The sequence below is a fragment of the Thamnophis elegans genome, chromosome 2 (genome assembly GCF_009769535.1).
Source record: "Thamnophis elegans isolate rThaEle1 chromosome 2, rThaEle1.pri, whole genome shotgun sequence".
In the NCBI taxonomy this organism is placed as follows: Eukaryota; Metazoa; Chordata; class Lepidosauria; order Squamata; family Colubridae; genus Thamnophis; species Thamnophis elegans.
The window spans coordinates 66771687-66792858 of NC_045542.1; the positions used below are offsets into that span (position 1 = coordinate 66771687).

At 37.9% G+C, this 21172-nt stretch overlaps 1 protein-coding gene across 1 annotated transcript in view; it reads left to right on the forward strand.

The window, feature by feature from the left end:
- The window catches only part of CACNA1A (calcium voltage-gated channel subunit alpha1 A), a 208622-nt gene that overhangs the window by 82061 nt on the left and 105389 nt on the right, over positions 1–21172 (forward strand). Inside the window, 12 exon segments of the mRNA XM_032239034.1 lie at positions 1405–1494; positions 2791–3000; positions 4416–4528; positions 7901–8013; positions 8699–8830; positions 9944–10016; positions 13761–13878; positions 14959–15026; positions 16431–16537; positions 17751–18560; positions 19570–20039; positions 20402–20540. Coding sequence (XP_032094925.1) covers positions 1405–1494; positions 2791–3000; positions 4416–4528; positions 7901–8013; positions 8699–8830; positions 9944–10016; positions 13761–13878; positions 14959–15026; positions 16431–16537; positions 17751–18560; positions 19570–20039; positions 20402–20540 — 2443 coding nt within the window.

Here is a 21172-nt window from a genome sequence, read left to right on the forward strand (position 1 = left end):
ATTGTTTGTGCTCCTTTTGAAGATAGTTGTAGTATTCTTCAAGAAGAAGGCTAAATACTTGTCCGAAAGGGGTCCAATTATCTGCAGATATTAGCTGATATCAAGTTCCTTTCAACGCATCCATGCAAAAGGCTTGTGCAAAACCCAGCTGAATTCTGAGAAATGAACTGTCTAGTCTTAGTCCACATTGAAAGCAATTGGTAGATTATTTTTATCATTTAGTGGGAAGTGGGTGGGAAGGCCAGGATAATAACCCTGTGGCTGGCCAGGGATTGCTAACATGGATAGGTCAGTATATTTTGTCAGTATAGTTTCCTGCTAGCTCAAAGTAGGTGAATAGCATTAAGTATGCAGCGAGAAAGCAACCTGGGACAAATTCCCAGTTTTCATACAAGCCAGCAGAGCAGCAATTTTGTTTATAAAAATGCAGTTTGATCAAGGCACAGTTTACCTGCCCGTACCATTTTTGCATTTCAAAGCATTTACAAATCCTTTTCATCTCACAGGCCTCTAGATGCTTGTTTGTCCACACAGAGGCCCATCTGGAATGTGAAGGAGGGAAAAACTACCTTTGTTTAAGAAGAGGGCAGTTTAGAATTTGAAAAAAGGTGTGCAAAGAAAAAGCATTTGCCTTATCTTTAAGCCACTCCCTCTCAAAGCTGTTTTTCCTATTGTCAAAGATCTTTAAGGTTTCAAAGAATAACCTCATCTGAACTATTTTGCAATGAAAGCCAGTTTGGTCTAGTGGTTAAGGTACCAAGGTAGAAAATGTGAGTTCTTGTCCTGCCTTATGCATTAACGTCAGCTGGGTCATTTGGGCCAGTCACTCTCTCTCTCAGCCCTGCATGTCACAGGGTTGTTGGGGAAATAGGAGACGGAAGGAATATTAGGTATATTTGCTGCCTTGAGTTATTTATTTTAAATAATAATAATAAAAGTGGAATACAAAAAAATGATCTTAGGCTAGCTCCTGTAAGATGAAGAACAAATAGATGTTTTACTTCCATTTCCTCCCAGCTCAGGAGAATGTAAATTACATGATGATGATTATTTATGAATTAATGAAGAAAGGATGGAATGGACCAGTTCAACGATAAGTACTTTAGAAGCTATCAATGCAGGACCAAAGAGAAAGTCAATGTAATATGCAATAAATATACTTTAAGTATATAAAATTGAAACAGAATTCATATATCAATAGCAACAGCAACCTCATTATCATCATGTGTGCCTGGTATTTAATAACTACAGCAATTACATTCCAAAGGTCTTCTGGAATTGTGGTCTGGAATGTAAATTGGGGACAGTAGCAATATGGTAAATGATTAAAAAAAGATCTAGCGAATCTGATAAAGGACCTTGAGGATAATGTCTGTTTTTCTTGTCATGTTCCTATTGTTGGAGCTCTTCGGAGGGCCACCATCAAGAAAAGCAAAACAGACTTGCTGAACCCAGAGGAAGCTGATGACCCACTGGCAGACATCTCTTCAGTAGGTAGGTTGGTCAAAAAGTCAGGGAATCCTTGACTTATAACTATTTGTTTGTGACCATTCAGAGTTACAATGATACTGAAAAAAGTGACTTACGACGTTTTTCACATAGCCATTGCAGCATCCCTATAGCCATATGATCAAAATTCAGATGCTTAGCAGTTGGTTCATATTTATGATGTTTGCAGTGTTCCAGGGTCTTTTTGCGACCTTCTGACAAGTAAAACTAATGGGGAAGCCAGAGTCACTTAACAACTGTATTTTATACTAACTTAATAACTGCAGTGATTTGTTTAACGACTATGGCAAGAAAAATTGTAGAATGGAGCAAAAGTCACTTAACAGCTGTTTCGCCTAACAACCGAAATTTTGGGCTCAATTGTGGTTGTAATACAAGGACCACTTATGGTCTTTAATCTTTTCAAATCTGGGAAACCTGATCAAATTTTGGACCCACATTTTATCCTAAGATGCATTTGAGCATCCATTTATGTTTAATTATATATTTTGTGACGTGTTAATATATTGCCATCATACATTGCTGTTCAACTATGGCTAAAGCTTATCTCCTGAAATGTCATCATTTGAAATCAGTGTTAGCAAACTATGCTGTTTTTGTGGGCATATATATTCAAATGTTGCAGTTTCAGTACTACTTTTTATGAAGGGACCAGTTGTTGCATTCACTCTTATTCTTGCTCAGAAGATGAACAGACAGGGATTGACCAAATAATGGCAAAATGTAATATCAGCCCCTCAGACCCATCCTGCAACAAGCATGCTAGAACTTGCTAGTCCAGAATGGTAAATGCTGGGACCCTTAGCAGTGAACAATTACCTATCTGGTGATAGGCGGCACAGTGGTTAGAATGCAGTACTGTAAGGCTAACTCACTGCTCTTTCTAGGAGTTCAATCCTGGCCAGGTCAAGGCTGACTCAGCCTTCCATCCTTCCGAGGTCGGTAAAATGAGAACACAGAATGTTGGGGGCAATAGGCTGACTCTTGAACCGCTTATAGAGGGTTGTAAAGCACTGTGAAGCAGTATATAAGTAAGTGCTATTGCTCAGTGCTATTGCTATCTTTCTATCATCTTCCTTCTTATCCATGGTGTATTACAGAGAAGATATCTTCAGAGAGATTTGCTAGTATTTGCTTAAAAATCACAGAAGAAAAAGCAGGTTCAAAATTATCTATCTCAATCATACCAAATAAACAAGTTCATTAATTTTCACCCCATAGGCAGATTGTTTCAAATAAGTGGTTTCTCTTATGCTGCTAACTTTTATTTCTTCCTGACAGGTTCACCTTTTGCTCGAGCCAGCATCAAAAGTGTCACGCTGGAAAATGCTACTTTCTTTCACAAAAAAGAGCGGAGGTTGCGTTTCTATATCCGTCGTATTGTCAAAACTCAGGCCTTTTACTGGACAGTCCTCAGTCTGGTAGCTCTCAACACTTTGTGTGTTGCTATAGTACATTACAACCAGCCAGATTGGCTATCTGACTTCCTCTGTAAGTAGCAGAGCCATGTCCTTCTTTATGGAACGGATTTATTAGCCAGTGGTGGCTTGCAATAATTTAGGCTTTGTCATTTTTGCTTAATAGAAATCAGGATAGCATTTTCATTTGGTAAGACAGCAAAAATGAACTTTTCCCCTTATTTACATTCTATGATTACTTGAGATTTACATTTAAAAGTAGTCAGAATTAAACTTATTGGGAATAAGTGAATTTAAACTGAATATATAGGGTAGATTACAGGAAGTGAATTTAGGAATTTTAATTCATGTACTGTGTGTGCCATCTAAACAGGGAGAAAAGATAACGTATAATATGGAATTTTTTGACGTTGTTGCCTTTTCTAAGAGTTACTGGTAGTAGTTGCATCAAATTACAATTCCAAAAATTTGTTGCAGGAAACCACAATATTAAAACAATCCAAAAAATGTAACAATGATATAGACTTCTAATAGATCATTTTGAAGCTACTGAAGAGAATTTACTCTGGTTCCAATTGAGGTTGGAAACTCTGCTTAGGGAATCCTATACTGGAAAACATTGTCTCTCTCACACACAAAAACTTGGAATTTCATGCTGTTTTCTAAATTAATTTTCAGACCTCATTTCTAAAATGCCAGTATAACATGACTGCAATACTGCTAGGTGGATTGGCTGGTATTACAGTTAAAAATTTCTTCCATATAATTATATTAGTTGATGCTTTTAATTAAAACTCCTCCTTGTATATCTGTGTATTTAGAGAGGCTGAAAAGATCCCTATATTCTAAAGAGAAAAGGATTTTAATAATGACTTTCTTGAAGAATTACATCTTTTTTTGAAAAAAGGCAAAGAACCCAATTATTAAATAATTATTAAGATGCAATTCATCCGTAATAGTTTAGCTACTTTTATTAGGGAGAAATAAAACAGATTGGAATGGCAAGAGGAGGTTTTGACATATTGAAACTTATTAGTATTACAAATGGATCTTGGACTAATTGACTACATTAGAGAGAACTTCAGTTTTAATTCTGCTTCCAGCTGATTGTGAAAAGTAATACAAAACAGTATTAAAAGTGCATATCAGCAAATATTTTTAAAAAATATAAATACAGAAAAGAAATCCAAAATTACTATGATGTAGTAAAACAATAATCTGAGAGATTTTTCACGGTATCAGTTAACCATCTTTGTTCTCTGGGAGACGTTGTCTTGTAGTTTACTTTCTTGAATCTACAAAGGTAATATGATATATTAACATGTTTAAGTTAGAGAAGGCTAAGAAGAATCTGTTCTAATGTAGGAAGATTGAAATTGCTATGTAGTCAGAAATAAGGATTTTTTGATAGGTAGAAAGAAGAGATAGTTTTGTGGATAGAAAAGTATAACTGACTTTTCCCTCCTCTTCTTCCTCTGTTTGTTTCAGACTATGCAGAATTCATTTTCTTAGGGCTCTTTATGTCCGAAATGTTTATAAAAATGTATGGGCTTGGAACGCGGCCTTACTTTCATTCATCTTTCAACTGCTTTGATTGTGCTGTAAGTTTTTTCAGAACATTAGCATTTTTGCTATTGCATGTACTATCAGACTGCAACTATTCTGGTAGATGATTTGGTGTATATTCTGCCTGCTTACAGTGAAGATACACTAGCTCTATAATTAGCTAGCACTGCAATATGAATAATTTTAGAGTATAAATTTCATTTCCGCGGAAGGTCCAAACCTAACTTACTATATAACAAAAGACCAGGAAATAAACTCCTATTAGACCGCATAAGCAAAAACACGTGCTTTGTAATTTTCTCCCCAGTCAATCTGCTACTTGTACTATAGAAATATATTTATAATTCACTCACTGATGTATCTTATGTTTCTTAGTCTGACAGGAGTTTGTATCATGCAATTATGGTATGGCAACATATTGGATATGTATTACATGGTAGCCAGGTTTGTTTCTTTTTGAAAATGCAAGCCTTTGAAAGCAAATAGAGCAAAAGAACACGTTTCAAAAGTTTATACAGTACTGACATCTAATGTTATAATTACAGCACTCTAAGTTAAGTTTTGAACTTTTCTCAGTGTAATTCTGAAGAAAGCAAATCCAATGCTACTTCCTAATACTGTCCCAAATATTTGCAGTATTTATGTGTTAAGAGTTTTGAGATTAGCAGGTATTGGATTCTCTTGGATTTTTTCTTACTATTCCAAAGAACGGGTGAAATACTGTATTTTTCAGAGTATAAGACCCACCTTTTTCCCTCAAAAAAGAGGCTGAAAATCTGGGGGTGTCTTATAAACTGAATACAGCATTTTTGCCTCCCGAAACCCCGCCCCTTCACCAAAATGGCCGTGCATAGCCTTTAGGAGGCTTTCAGAATGCTCCTGGGGGTGTGGGAGGGCAGAAATGAGCGAAAAACGGACCATTGTTTGCTCAATTTTGCCCCCCCCCCCCAGCTCCCAGGAGCATTCTATAAGCCTCCTAAAGGCTATTCATGCCCTTTTTTTTTTGACAAAAAATGGGCTTGTTTTGGTGAAAAATGGGCCATTTTTTGCTTGTTTTTGGCCCCACCCCCACCCCCTCAGGAGCACTCTACAAGCCTCCTAAAGGCTATTCATGCCCTTTTTTGACCAAAAAAAAAACCAGGCTGTTTCGGGGAGATTTGCAGAATGCAAAAGCTTCTTTTTTTTTATTTGTCTCTTCAAAACCTTGGTGCGTCTTATACTCCAAAAAATATGGGTAGGTCAACAGGAACATTGCTATGATACATTTCAGGGTAGAAACTTTATATTCGTTATTTAAACCTTGCCAACTACAGAAATTCATGATTTCCATCAGGTTGTCAGAAGTTGACCCTAGCCCTAATAATCATTCCCAGGATCAAATTCCTTACCAAAGTCTTACAATACTTCTCAGGATGCAGAGTTGTTGTCTCCATTACATTTGATCTATTCCCTCTCCAAAAGCAATTACTTCAGAACATCCAAACAACCTTGACTTGTCTGCTGAGTGTCAAGCTCATTATAAACCGGGGCTTAACTTGCTCCTATTCATGTGCTATTTTAACTGGAAGCTAAGGATTTCCTAACCGGAGAGGGAGGAGATAACGGGCATTGTACAATCAAATCCCTATTCCTTGTAGAGAAATGGAGCTTGGACATGAAGTTTTGTTCATCAGTGCCACAGTTGCTCCTGCTTGGAAGTTATGTTGGACGCATAGATAACAGCCCCTATATCCACCATCAAAACAGTAGGAATGGCCAGATTTAATGTATGCTTCCTTTAGCTATCAATAAAGAAAGGAAGAAATTGATCCTATACTTGAAAATAAAAAAGAAGATAAAAAACAAAGAGATTTCCTGCATAAAGTTCCAGAACCCATATAAAAGTATTGTGGTCCCCCGGCAGTTTTCCAGCAGCAAGGAGGGGGAGTGCTATGGAATAAAGAAGCTTCCATTGGTATAGCTTTTGACAATGAAAAAGCTTCTTGTTCCCACAGTGAAACCACTAGAACAGCATTCTCAACAGTTGAGAAAGTGTAATCAAGTCTCTGTCACCAAAATGAGATGGAATTTTTCAGATTAAGGACTGTTGAATTCCAGGAACCTCTAAAATGGCTTAGGAGAGGACTTTCCTGCTGCTTTTGAAGAGGCATTTCATCTCTTTGTTTCTATCATTTTAATCTTAAGCAACTAAAATAATTTTCTTGTGGTTTCACTGTGAACAAGAAGGAAAAACAAACATTTCCTTACCATGCATTTCTGTTCCCCCATTCTGCTTGTGGATCCCAAAGGGTCTCCTTTGATAGGTAGTAAATCCCCTTGGGGATTCTGCCTGTTGCTACAAGCAATAAGTAGGCATAGTTAAGTTTTCTTTGTTGCTTCATTGGTTTTAGGATGTGTTAATACTCCAATACAGTCAGGAAAGTTGGGTAGTTCCTCCTTAAAAAGGGAATACATGTTGCCCACATACTCCAGAATGACCTGTCCAAGGTCAAGAAAGACTAACAGGGGAGATGCTTTTATTTTATTAAACAAAACATATATATATATATATAACATGACAAGTGAAATAAAGGCGGGGGGGGGAGTAAATAATATTTACTTAACATTTAAGTAAATTTTATAATAATGCATCATACTTTTGTAATGATACAATTTTAATTTTTTTATCCATCTTGTGTGGATGGATAGATGGATAGACAGAAATGATAAATATGGGCCTCTTATCTATGTTTCTAAGTACAGATTACTTTATGCAATAGTTTCAATAAAAATTACTATATTTTGGTTTAATCATCCATAAATCTATATCTGTAAGCAACTCATTCATAGGTTGCATATAATACCACCTCTTCAATCCACAGAGAACTGAGGCCTTAGATAATTTATCTTTAAGAAAACATAAAACTAGCCTCTTAATCATTAGATGTTGCAGAAAAGCCATTTGAATTCTCCAGCCATCAATTTCCATTTCATAACCATATAGTTCAAAAGAATGTGAATACAAATCCTCTCTAAAAGCTTAATTAAGATTAAGGAATGCTTTTGACGAAAACAAGGACAGAAAGTCAATGTAAACAAATCATCGTTTTCTATGGTATAACTATATATTAGGAAACCATAGCATGGTTCCTTTAGCTTTCAAATGTTTTTCCAAAACATAAGAAGTTGTCTTATTTTACATCAGTCTGCTTGGCCATCTAACCCAATACTAACAATGTGACCTGCGGTACCGTATAACTCAATTAGAGTTCCTAGGGAATGGTCTCAGCTTGTGGTCTCTTACTGACTGAATTATGATCTCTTGCTGTTTTTGTTTTCAAGCTTATGTCTAATTATACCTCTGCATATCTTGTATAGTTACATAATGCAAGTTCCAAAACTTGTTGACTTGCCTTGATTTTTGGCAGGTTATCATTGGGAGCATCTTCGAGGTCATTTGGGCTGCAATAAAGCCTGGCACCTCCTTTGGGATAAGCGTCTTACGAGCTCTCAGGTTACTGCGTATTTTCAAAGTCACAAAGTAAGTGGACTTTAAGTCAATACATCAGAAATGCATAAAATGGGTTAGTCTGTGAGTGTGTTTGTTAAATATAGAGTTAAAGCAAGGATGACAACATAGGCTAAAGTTAATAACAGCTTTATCAAATAAAAATAATTTGAGAATTAATATTCAATTAGCATGTTTTGCAGAGAAAAGACTTTATTTAGTGGATCAATTGTTAGACTAGACAAGAAGAGGGAAACCCAGGAATAAATCTGCATAAATGCTCTTGAATCAATATGCATCTTCCTGTCAAGGTGCCACTGAGACAGATCTTAAGACAATGTTTCAGTCTTCAGCAGGATGTTGTGAAGATGTAATAATAAGAGAAAACCTTATACTACAAATATCTCGGAGCTAATAGAAAGAAATAAAGCTATAGTAAATATATAGTTCGGCAACATTTAAAACAAGTTGTGCTGATGATTTATTAGAAAAGAAATGTAACTTTCTTTTTAAAAACTTAGGAAGTGAATTGATAAAATGCATTTAGAAATATACAAATATCAGTTTATATACATGATACCAAGAAAATATTTTATTATTCAGTGGATTATCAGTATTGTTTGCATCCATTTAAATTGTAGGCCTGAAAGAGCTTTCCAATTTTTGGGGTGTGACTCTGATTAACATACATAGTTCATATGTGGAATTTTTTTTGCAGGTACTGGGCTTCCCTACGAAACCTAGTTGTATCTCTGCTGAACTCCATGAAGTCCATCATCAGCCTTCTTTTCCTCCTTTTCCTCTTCATAGTCGTTTTTGCCCTTTTGGGAATGCAACTCTTTGGGGGCCAGTGAGTAATGGGAAATTGTGGGGAGGTGGGGACCTTCCCTGATGTATCTTTTGTGTGAATATCTGAGCCAGGTTCAAATGTCACATCATATTTTTGCCATCATTTCCATAAGTTTATCAGGTGGGGAAAAAAGTAACTCTGCTAATGGACGTCGCCTTGGCCTTTTCTCTTCCATTTGTCCTGGTTTGTGGTGAATTGTTGACTGCTTCCCATGAAGTCTAAACCAAAAATTTTGATTACATACTCTGCTTTCCAAGTACTATTCCAAACACAATTTTCTGTATCATATTTCTTAGGAACTAATTTAATAAAGATTGGAGCTGAGTCCATAAAGGGAGAGATGGGACCACCAACACATAAGGCTTTTTAATATCCCAATAATCTATGATTAAGTATCTTTACACCCTGGAAGTACCTAAGTGTGAGCAAAAGATTTTCTAATGTAGAGGAAAGTGGTATTTTTACAAACATGAGATAGCTAGGATCTTAGCCTGCTTCCTAAAATTATTTTGCTCAAAATCTTTTATGCTACAGACATTGCATGCAAAAACAACAAATGCTTGTTTATCTCAATTTTTCTGCCCCCACCCCAATGCTTAAACCTATACTTACTATCCATGCTTATAATGATATTTTAATTGGATATAATCACTTTCCTTTTTTTCTCACTTTCCCCTACAGACATGCAGTAATACAGATGAATGCATAGAATGTGGAATAAATTTAACTGTAGTGGCATCCTCTTAAACAAAAAAAACATGATATCCAAAGCAGAAAAATGCCACAAGCATTTTTCCTCCTCCCTAGTAGTAAAAGCACAATACATTCTTTGTCTAATTTGTACCGTGTTATAATATCCCAAATCAGTTGCTTGAGAAAGTTCCTAATTCTATCTTATGATAACCTGGGCTTTCCTACACCCCATCTCCATACATCTATTTGCACTGGAGGATGGATACCACTCAAGGTATCAGGTATAGAGTGGTCTAAGAACAGAAGAATAAAAATAATGTAATATATGTGATTATAATTTGTTTTTATCACATTAATCCCCCAACCAATTTCATTGTATTTAAGTACAGTGACAGTAAAGATTATACTTATACTGTACAGGTTCAATTTTGATGATGGAACCCCACCAACCAATTTTGACACTTTTCCAGCAGCAATAATGACAGTATTTCAGGTAAGAAGGGGAATGGGAAAGCTGTTTCTCTGACTTGTTGGTGTTTTGTTTTGTTTTTTGATAAAAATCTTACACATGAGGCAAATCTACTCCACAGAAGTTCAGATAGTGGTTTTTTCCTTTCCTTTCCCTGTAGTTTCCACAGATTCTCCCCTGATTTAAATGAGCTAAAGATATGGACAAGCAGAAACATTACTCACAAAACTAGCAGCTAGATTTTGGAGTGACTGCTGCTTGGGGGAGGTGCAATGTTTTATTATTATACCTTGCTTTTTATCTTTTGCATTGTAGTTGCATACTGTAACTAAACTAACCCCATAGAACTGGGCTAATGGTTCTGAAAAAAATGGTATGTGTTGTCACTCCTGTCTGTTCTAATTATCTCTCATGCTTTGATAGATAGATATGGAAAACAGTGGACAGTACACTTAGGGTAATATATCACACACATTTACTGTATGTCAGAAAAACTGTTTTAAACTTGACCTTTATTATGACACAAACATTATTCTTTAGCCATTGCATTTGCCATCTTAACTTCCAGGGAGAATCATGGGCAATGATGGGCATGCCTCTGTATGCTCATACTCACTGCTTTGTGAGTTGCACTGGTTTCTAGTTTGCTTCCAGGTGCAATTCGGGGTGTTGGGTGCTACTTGATAAAGCCCTACATGGGGCTTAGTTACTGCACATAAGGGACTGTCTGCCTTCCATATTGTTTTGGAATGTAGCCCAGATTCCCCGGAAGGGTGAGTGTGTATTCCAGAGGAACAAAAAAACAGGGAAGCTTAGAGGGCCCCTCCCTAATAGTTCTCAGAGTACATATTTCATAGTGCAAGTAGCCTGCTTTCATTTGGCAAGATTTCTTTCTATAAGTGAGGAACAATAAAGAGACAATTAGAGAACTCAATGTGTCTTTCTTGGGTTTTGACTTCTGATTCCTATAATCTGCCCAACCTATTTGTCCCTGCATAGTTTGGCATGCTCTGGATTCCTTCAGTTAAGCTATACTATGTCTCTGGATTATAGAAGTGCACCTTCTCTGTAGCAGCATTCCCTTCCCCGCCCCCACCCCCAGCCCCTTCTGGAATGAGGTCACCTCTGAGATTCAAATGGCTCCTATCCTACTAGTGTTTCAAAATGTCTTGAAGACTTGGCTCTTCACCTAGGACTTTGGCTGGTGTGATTGAAATGCCTTTTTCCTTTTTTCCCCTTTGTTCTTATCTGGGTTATCTCTACCAACCTCTTTGCTCTTTTTTGTTTTGTGTTGTTTTCTTGTTTTAAATATTTTTTAACAATTTGTAAACCGTTCAGAGTTGCTGGGAAGCAGGTGGCATATACATTTAATAAATTATTATAAAGTGTTCTTTATTATATTCATTTTAGTTTGTACAGTATCTCTTGAGCTGTATACTTTATGGCTGGATTGGTTTAATTTCCTTAAGACTGTGGAAGAGAGTGTTCTATACCGTAGATAAAAAAGGAGACAAAAATGACATCAAGCCCTGATTCCTGCTCAGAGCTTGTTTAGGATTGGGAAATGTTCTAAATATTGTAACATAAATAAAGAATTGGCATTATAATAAAGGAAATTGAAATGCATTTTGGTAATAACATTCAAAAATATAGTGGCTGGGCTAAAATTAATATGATTTATAGCAGGGGTGTCAAATCCGAACACATCATGATCATAAGCTGTATTGTGAAGTATCAGGATGTTTTTTGCCTTTGTGGAGCCAGGGTGGGTATCGCCTGCATGGGCCGTATGCGGCCTGATTTCTAGGATCTTTATGCTATCCCAATCATAGGACTTTGCACTTACTGTATTATATAAAGCATAGCATTACAAATCATAGAAGAATAAAATGGGGGGGGGGGGATTAGCTGCTAACTATGTCAATAACCATCACAATTTTTTTACATTAGAATCAAAGTTGAGGAAGCTACAGAGAAGGCAAATCTCCCAGGGACTTAAAATAAGCAGCATATATTCACAGCTCAAACATGCAGGACATGTATTATCATTTGTTAATATTAGTTATTCAGTTAGATGCAGTGTGATTTCCAACCAACTCTGGGCAGCTCACCAAAATAAAAACACTACAAACAGGGGGTTCCCAGCCACCTGATTCCAAGGCCTGGGAGAATAAGCAGATGCTACTTGGAGCAAGTAATCCCACAGATAATCAGAACCTGTACTGCATAGAGTGTATTGGTGATAACACTTTGAGTTGTATGCGGAAGTAGCGTAGCAACCAAAGGTGAGGTTAGTTTCCCTCTCATCAGCTAGTCTGTTTGAACTGACTGAAGAATTCTTCAAAGGCAACCCAAAGTAGAGTGCTTTGCAAAAGCCAACAGGGGTGGGTTCCTGCCAGTTCTAACCTCTTCTATAGAAGAGGTTCCTACAGTGCCGTTTAGAACCGGTTCCAGCTACCTCCCCCCCGCCTGTCCGCATATCATCAAGATGAAGAGTGAGAGGAGGCATTCTGGGAGTTGAAGTCCACAAATCTTAAAGCTGTCAAGTATGAACAACTCTGGGTTTTTTTCTAAAGGGTTAGGGGTGCAAGGGTCTTGTAACTTGACAGCTTTAAGACTTGCACACTTCAGTGCCAGAGTTCATGAGCCAACATGACTGGAGGAGGAATTCTGGGAGTTGAAGTCTACAAGTCTTAAAGCTGTCAAGTTTGAACACCTCTGGGTTTTTTTTCTAAAGGGTTAGGGGTGCAAGGGTCTTGTAACTTGACAGCTTTAAAACTTGTGTGCTTCAAATGCCAGAGTTTCTGAGCCAACATTTTGGTTGCTAAGCAAGAGCGTTGTTAAGTGAGTTTCACCACATTTTACAAGTTGGCCATGCCCACCCAGTCACATGGCCGGCAAGCCATTCCCACCCAGTCACATGGCCAGCAAACCACTCCCACAAAGCAGGCCACACCTACAGAAGAGGTTCACCACTGATAACCAGGTATATGGTGATGAGGGCATAGTTTCTGTAGCTGAGCACAAGGCTCTAAAAACCTGGTGCATTAATCAAGGCTGGGCAAATGTTTTCCTTGCCATGATCTCTACGTTGTTCCAATAGGAGCCAGGCGTCCATGAAAATCTCTGGATCATGGACCCGCTCCTTCAAGAGCCAGAGCCAAAGCTGGAGCTTCTATAAGAAGCCAAATTATTTGTGAAGAATCAGCCACTGTGTTTTGCTGATTTGCAACTTGAACCTCTTTCAACCTAACCAGTCTCTTGCAAGTTCCAGAATCTAAGGCAGGATGGCTACAGTACAGCATCTTCCTATTCAGTTCAGGTATATCAGAATACTGATGATATCTTATCAATATCAGCAGATGGCATTTTCCAGAAGTTTCACATAACTGTTAAATAAGATGGGTGAGAAATGTGAGAAAACTAAATATTCAGGAGTTTGAGGTATTTTCTCCCATCATCCTTGACTGGAACTACCTACTTATGCTTTTGCTTGATGCCTGAGTTTATAGCAAAGGTTCAGAAAATCCAGTTACTAGAACCTTATAGCTTCATCTTAACCCTTCCTCTGAAAGGGAAGAATAGAGATAGGGTGGAACTTGTCTAGTATTACCAAATACAATATTACATTTAAATTCTGGCCTTCTTCACATGTAATAATCATGCTGTCTATTGAATTCCCCAATTGATTAATTTTCAGTCCACTTTGCAATTTTATAAATGCTATAAAATTTGTTTGGGGTTGGCATAATTAATTGAATTTTTCAGATTCTGACTGGTGAAGACTGGAATGAAGTGATGTATCATGGTATCCAATCTCAGGGCGGTGTTGATAAAGGAATGATGTTTTCAATCTATTTCATAGTCCTGACCTTGTTTGGTAACTGTATCCTTTTACAAGAAATATATTATCTTATTTTAGAGATTATGTTGTGAATTAGGCATGGAAAGCACTTACCAGTGATTGCTACAGTACAAAGTACCGTATTTTTCACAGTATAAGACGCACCTTTTTCTCTCAAAAAAGAAGCTGAAAATCTGGGTGCGTCTTATACACTGAACGCAGCATTGTTTTGCCTCCTGAACCCCCCCCCCTTCACCAAAATGGCTCTGCATAGTCTTTAGGAGGTTTTCTGAGTGCTCCTGGGGGCTGAGGAGGGCAGAAATGAGCGAAAAATGAGCCGGTTTTTGCTCAGTTTTGCCCCAGCCTCCAGGAACACTCTATAAACCTCCTAAAGGCTATTCATGCTCCTTTTTTGACAAAAATGGGCCCATTTTTGCAAAAAATGGGCTGTTTTTTGCTCATTTTTGCCCCCCTCCAGGAGCACTCTACAAACCTCCTAAAGGTTATTCATGCCCTTTTTTGGGGGGGGGAAAACAGGCCCGTTTTCATGAAAAATGGGTCGTTTTGGGGAGGTCTGCAGAGTGCAAAAACTTTTTTTTAAATTTGTCTCTTCAAAATCTTGGTGCGTCTTATACTCCGGGGCATCTTATACTTCGAAAAATACGATAGGTGATTCTTTCATCTTGATGATGTGTTGCACAGCTAGAGAAATATTCTTTCTTCAAATCAATGAGAGAATTCTGTTCTTTTTTAAGTAGTGCAACTAAAGGAATGCAACTTCTTTTAAACATATCATCAGTGCTCAAGATTCCAAGATAGGAGTTCAGCTAGTTATTCATTTCATTTAATTTGTGACAAAGAAAGGCCATCACAAGCAGTCAAGCACTGTTACTAAAACCTGACTTCTAAGTCATTCAGCACACTCTTGGAGAGCTTTGGGGGTGGGGGTGGGGAATCTGACAGTTAAATAACAATTCATTTTGAGTAATTAAATTCAATGAACTCTGGGCAATCCTTGGGGGGGGAGGCCTACAAGCAAATTGAAGGTGTTGAATTTATTTTCTAAAATAAACAAATTAGATCATGAACAGTTCTACTATTACCTTAACTCTCAACATTTAGACACTTTGCTCAATGTGTTCTTGGCTATTGCAGTGGATAATTTGGCCAATGCACAAGAGCTCACCAAGGTAAGACTACTCCTCTAGCAATGGACAGGAGATTGTGGAATGCTTATTTACTAAATATGATTATTGAAGTGGAAGAAAGAATTATTAATCCATCCATTGAACCCAGCTATAAATCAGTGGCTTTCCATTCAAAGCTAGCATTGTCATGTTGGATGATGACACCCAGTAGTACATACACATTTACGTCCAATCATATTTAATCTCTGTCTGATTGTTCTCCATGAACCACATGTGTATTGCTATATGCATGGAATTGTAGGGCTGCTGGATTGACATCCACACTCTTCAAGAGGGACATGGATTTTGCAATCCAATATTAATTGCTGCTGTCCAAAGATTGCTATTTTTTTCAGAGCAAATGATGGCACCTCCCCACCCTTGTTATCACTCAAGACCCACAAGGTCTTACAAAGTCTCATGTAAGAATGCTAAAACCTTGTGGAATTTTATGCAAAATTTTGGCATACTCTCATTCAGTGATGAAAAATTGCTCAAACCTTCGAGGTCTTAATAATCTCATGGGTTTCTGCTATTTTTTAAAATATAATTTTAATTTAAAGATTACTTAGTGAAAGATGACCTGGCACGTGGGATTTTTTATTGCTAAACTCTGGCATAAATTATATGACACAAATTATCAAATCTTTGTGCTAGGTGATTGTGTTTTATGAAGTTCTAAGTTCTCACTTTCTGTTTAGCTTCACAGTAGTGAAGGTTTAGCTCTTGTCTGAATATGCTGCTCTGAAAAAAATATCTAAAGCTACACATGAGTTCCTTCCATTCTTTTAGCCCAAAAATAGGTCAACACAATGTAAGCTTTACTGTGCCTCAGCCACGAGGCTGGGAAGCTGTGCTGTTCTTACAAATTTAATGTGGGACAGTTTCAAAGCGGCAATTACTGGAGAAGAAGTGGGGGGGGGGAGGGAACCCTCTTCAACAGCAAACAATATCTGGCTGCCTCCACAGCAGGCTAGCAGTGAAATACAGGTGATGTCATGAGGAGATATTCCTGAAAAATAATAAGCAAGCCATTTTTGTGCTGCAGTAAGCAAGACATGAAGACAAATTCAAACTTTACATTTACACTTTATATTTGTTAATGCCAGAAAGGTTTTGTGCTTCTGTCTCTCTCTTTTATAAATACTTCGATTTGTTCTCATTTTGCATCTGTCCTACTATTTCTATAGCATATACTGGTGATCATAGAAGAAATGCAGTTACTTCATTGAATTGTAAAAGTACATTATTAAGAGGGCTCATTATTAAGAAGTACATTATTTTCTGAATAGCATGTAGCCACATATTCAAAGCAATAGATACACCATGAAACAGAAGAATGGCTCTTGGCTTCAGTAGGAAGGATAAGGACACTAGCAGCTTCTCTCTAATATATGGCCTTCGCAGGATGAACAAGAAGAAGAAGAAGCAGCTAACCAGAAACTTGCCCTCCAGAAGGCGAAGGAGGTATCAGAAGTGAGTCCTCTTTCTGCAGCCAACATGTCAATAGCAGTGTAAGTGCTCTGTCCAATGTTATTTTACGTTTTCTGCAAAGGAAAGCAGATTAATGCTCATTTCTGGATCTTAGTGAATGGCCTTGCGAGACAATATATGTACTTGAGGTTCTGTTAAAAAGGGGGGACAGATTATAGAGGAACATCATTCCTAATCTTGGTCTTTCATAATATATGTAGAAATGTGGGGTACATAGGGAGAATTGAGGCAGGAAAGTATGCTGCAGCCCAAATTATTTCTATTTATCATCCCATAACGGCAGGCAGTACAAAGTAAGAATCAAGACACATGACTATTTATTAGTTTCTTAAACTTAGACAGAAAGATTCTCTATTGCAACTCAAATTAGTATAATATTGAACATGGTTGTACGTATCTGGATTCATGAGCAGTTTTCCTGGCAGTCAGGAGCAATTCATAAACCAAGTATTTTCTCTGCCCTTGCATGTTGCTTCAAGTCATGTCAATAAAACATCCAGCTGAAAAGTTGTGTCATTTATCTTCTGGAACATCAGACTTTGATGATCAGCTTAGTATCAGTAAAAATGAAAAAAATGCCAAGTCCAATCTAAACATCTCATTGACACTGTTACCAACTTTAATTGCAATTACAATCACCAACATTGGTATTTATGGATGTGCAACCTTTTGGGATCAAGAATTGCATTTATGTCATTTTAGAGTTTAAATGTGTGCAGGAAAAAGCAAAACAAATTGTGTCTCAAAGTAAAAATCATTTATTTAGAAAATTCTTACCATTTTTGCATAAATTGCTTTTATCTGCCCACTTTTTCCCACTACTTTATCAAGTTTACAAAAACTCAGCAGCAGACCAAAAAAGGGTACAATTGCTGAAATATATTTGGTCATAAAAGCCTAATTCACAGATGGTTACATATTCCATTTTCTTCTGGCTTACATTGTTTCTAAGAAGGTATAAACTAGATGTTCTGGGAAAAAATATTGATTGGGTACAGATGACACAGTATAGTGTCCAACAAGAATATTAGACCTCCTTGAGAATCTGATACTGAAAGCCCTTCAAATGTATTGATTTAACCTCTCACTCCTTAACCATAGCGATGCTAATTGTACAATTCTAGGAATAAAGTCCACACCTCCAAAGTGACTTAAGGTAGGAAATACTGGGTTTAGGCAGAGCTGTTATTGCACAGAGAACATTTTTTAAAATCTATCCTTTTTTCCCCATAGGAAAGAGCAGCAAAAGAATCAAAAAGGCAACAAATCTGTTTGGGAACAGCGGACAACTGAAATGCGGAAGCAGAATTTGCTGGCAAGTAGAGAGGCCCTATACAATGAGATGGATCCTGAGGATCATTGGAAAGTTGCATATGCCCGGCAAATGCGTCCAGACATGAAAACTCACTTAGACAGACCACTGGTGGTAGATCCTCAAGAAAATCGGAATAACAACACCAATAAGACACGTCCCAATGAGCCACCCTTGAATCCCCACTTTGGGCAACAACGGTCTGTGGAATTCCTACGAAAACCACCCCGTTACCATGCACATTCACGAGAACCCCACCTGTATGAGCGTCCCGACTCAGGAAGCTTGGAGCCTCGACACCCAAGGAGCAATAGCAAGGAAATTGACTTTAATCAAGAAAGTAGATGTCATGATATTGATTATCCCAGCCAGGAGCGTAGTGTCATTCCAGAGCAGGGTTATCATGGTGACTATGCCTCAGAGCGCATCAAAAATATAGATCCCCATCGCTGGCGCCAAGGTAGCAAAGAAAGTCAGAGTGGATCACCTCGTACGGTAGATGGTGAACGGGAGCACCGGCGGCATAGAACACACCGCCGAACACCAGATGATGGAAATGGTGAACAGAGTGGCAGAGTTGAACGTCGCCCTCGGCATCGTGAGGGGAGCAGACCTGTACGAACTGACATGGGTGGGGAACATCCTGATGGAGAAAGGCGCCGACGGCACCGGCATGCTGGACAGTCCACTTATGAAGTCGATGGCAAGGAACGCCGACACCGACGCAGGAAGTGAGTAAGAACAGGAGGGTGATGCCCTCATTTGGGGGCTTCTGCAATCATGCCAAATAATTTCCTTACAATTACTTTAGAATACCAACTCAAGTTCTTATAAAAGGTTAAATAATTATTTTGAGATTTAGGGAGAAGTTTTTATTTGAATGAGATTAGTTGGTCAAATTTCCTACATGAGAACTGATCAGAATCTCAAAGAGATAAAGCTTCTTTGGTGATAAGTGGATTACTGGTTAAAACAGTGGTCCTCGACCTTTCCGAGTCCGTGGACCAGTAGCATCATTGGCAAGGGGGTAGAGGGGATGGTTTTGCATGCACAGAAACCACTTGCATTGGCCAGTTTCCAACAGGCCACAGCCCATTACTGGGCTGCAGCCTGGCGATTGAGAACCCCTGAGTCAAAACACCTGATTTTGCAATAAGAGTATGTATAATTTACACACAAATGCATGCATGGTACTATTCCAACAATTGCCCTTTAGTTTACATACAGTTGAATTATTGTACAGCCAGTATTTCATACATGCATGCAGGATTCCCATGAATCTATAAAGGTGGGAGACACCTTTTGCTAATATGAGTTCATTTTATGGATATATGCATGTTCAAAGTGTTTAAGAGGGATTGGAAAATGGATCAAGGATGAAGAAAATAGCAAAGACATTTAAGCTTATTACCATGCCACAGTGCTTTACAGCACTCTCTGGGTGGTTTACAATGTAGAAGCATTATTTGCAAATTGTCCCCAACAATCTGGGTCCTAAAATGTAGGTTTAGCAATAGAAAGTGTTTGTGTAATGCTTCTTCCAGGTATTGATTTGGAGTATGGTGAGACTAATAGCAACCTGATGGTTTAAAATATTCTATGCTACCATATTAGTTGTATTTAAATATAAGTATAATCTTTATTGTCATTGTACTTAAATACAATGAAATTGGTTCTATTCTATGACATTTAAGAAATAATATGTTGCTAACTTTTTACTTTTTTCTTAATATGCTACAGAGAAAACCAAGGATCTGGTCATCCACCAGGACCAAACCTATCTACCACAAGGCCAATTCAGCAAGATATGGGACGTTTAGAACCTCCAGTATCTGAGGATATTGACAACATGAAGAATAATAAATTGGCAACCAATGAAACCTCAAACCAACATCTCATCAGTCATTCTCAGAATGATCCTATAAAAGGAGGAAACCACTCAAATTCCACACCACACTGCACATCCCAAAATCAACCTATTCCTTTGGACCAACCATTTCTCAACTCTCAGAATTCTACCAGTCGCCAAACCCCCAGTAACCCTGCCAATCCAGCCAGTCCTGGAGCTCCTAAAAATCCAGAGAACAGCCTTATTGTCACTAATCCCACAACCCAAAACAATCCACCCAAAACTGCCAAGAAATCAGAATACACAGCAGTGGAGATTCCACCTGCCTTCCCACCTCCAATCAATAATGCTATAATGCAAGGTGAGCACTAAGTGTATTTGATCAGTAGACTTAAAACCAGGTGACATGGACATCAGGCAGAGACTCATATGCATTTGATCCTGTAAATTAAGAGACCGTATGGGAACAATTCAGTGTGGGTATAAAAGAGGAAGTGTATTAAAAGCACAGTGAATATCTATTAATAATACTATAACTTAGGGTACTAGTAAAGATGTCTTTGTATTTTTGACTGAATGATAGGAGGCAGTACCCCTTTATGTTTCTCAATTACATATTTGAATGGATATTCCAGTATATAGGGTGATCACTACATTGTTTTTTAGTTGCATATCCACAACTCTGTGTTGTACTTTGCATGTTCTATTTGGTTTTGTTACCAGTCAACAAGAATGCCAATCCAGAGCCTCTGCCAAAGAAAGAGGAAGAGAAAAAAGAGGAAGATGATGATGAGGGAGGTGAAGATGGGCCCAAGCCTATGCCACCATACAGTTCTATGTTCATCCTCTCAACTACTAATCCGTAAGTTACTACACTGAATTGATAGCAAATGGATTTTCTAAATCAAGAACAGGTATCTAGAAAACTGATAGCATTGTTGCAGTGCTGAACAGCTGGGCATTTAAATCATGAGCCCGCCTTATGCCCAGAGAGTGCCTAGAGGTAATTGCCTGACCCCTGAGGGCCAATGAAAGAAAAGAAAGGGGTTCTATCAAGGCTCCAGGTGAAGAGTTTGGAGTTCTTTTGTGTGAGAGTGTTGACAGAGATCCTGGATGAGGGTGTCACCTCAGACAAGGTAGAAAGATATTTTGTTATAGTTAGAATTGAATTAGGGATTTTTACATTTAAACTGTATGAATATAAACTTATTTTATTTGGGTATAGTTAATCAAGTTTATTTTTTGTTTTGATCCTGAAATTAACTGGTTGCGTTCTATCACCTGCCTTAGCAGGGTTGAGTTATTGACTCCAAAATTTGTGATTTGGTTTTATTTAGCCAGACCCAGGGTGGGATGAGGATTTGCCCTTCAATACCCACCCACCGCTGTTTCCAAGAGGGCTAGTGGAGAAAGGAAAAAAACTGGTTTATTGTGACTTAATTTTGGTTATGGTTATATTTTCTGGGGAAAAATAAAGGGCAGATCTGAAAAGGG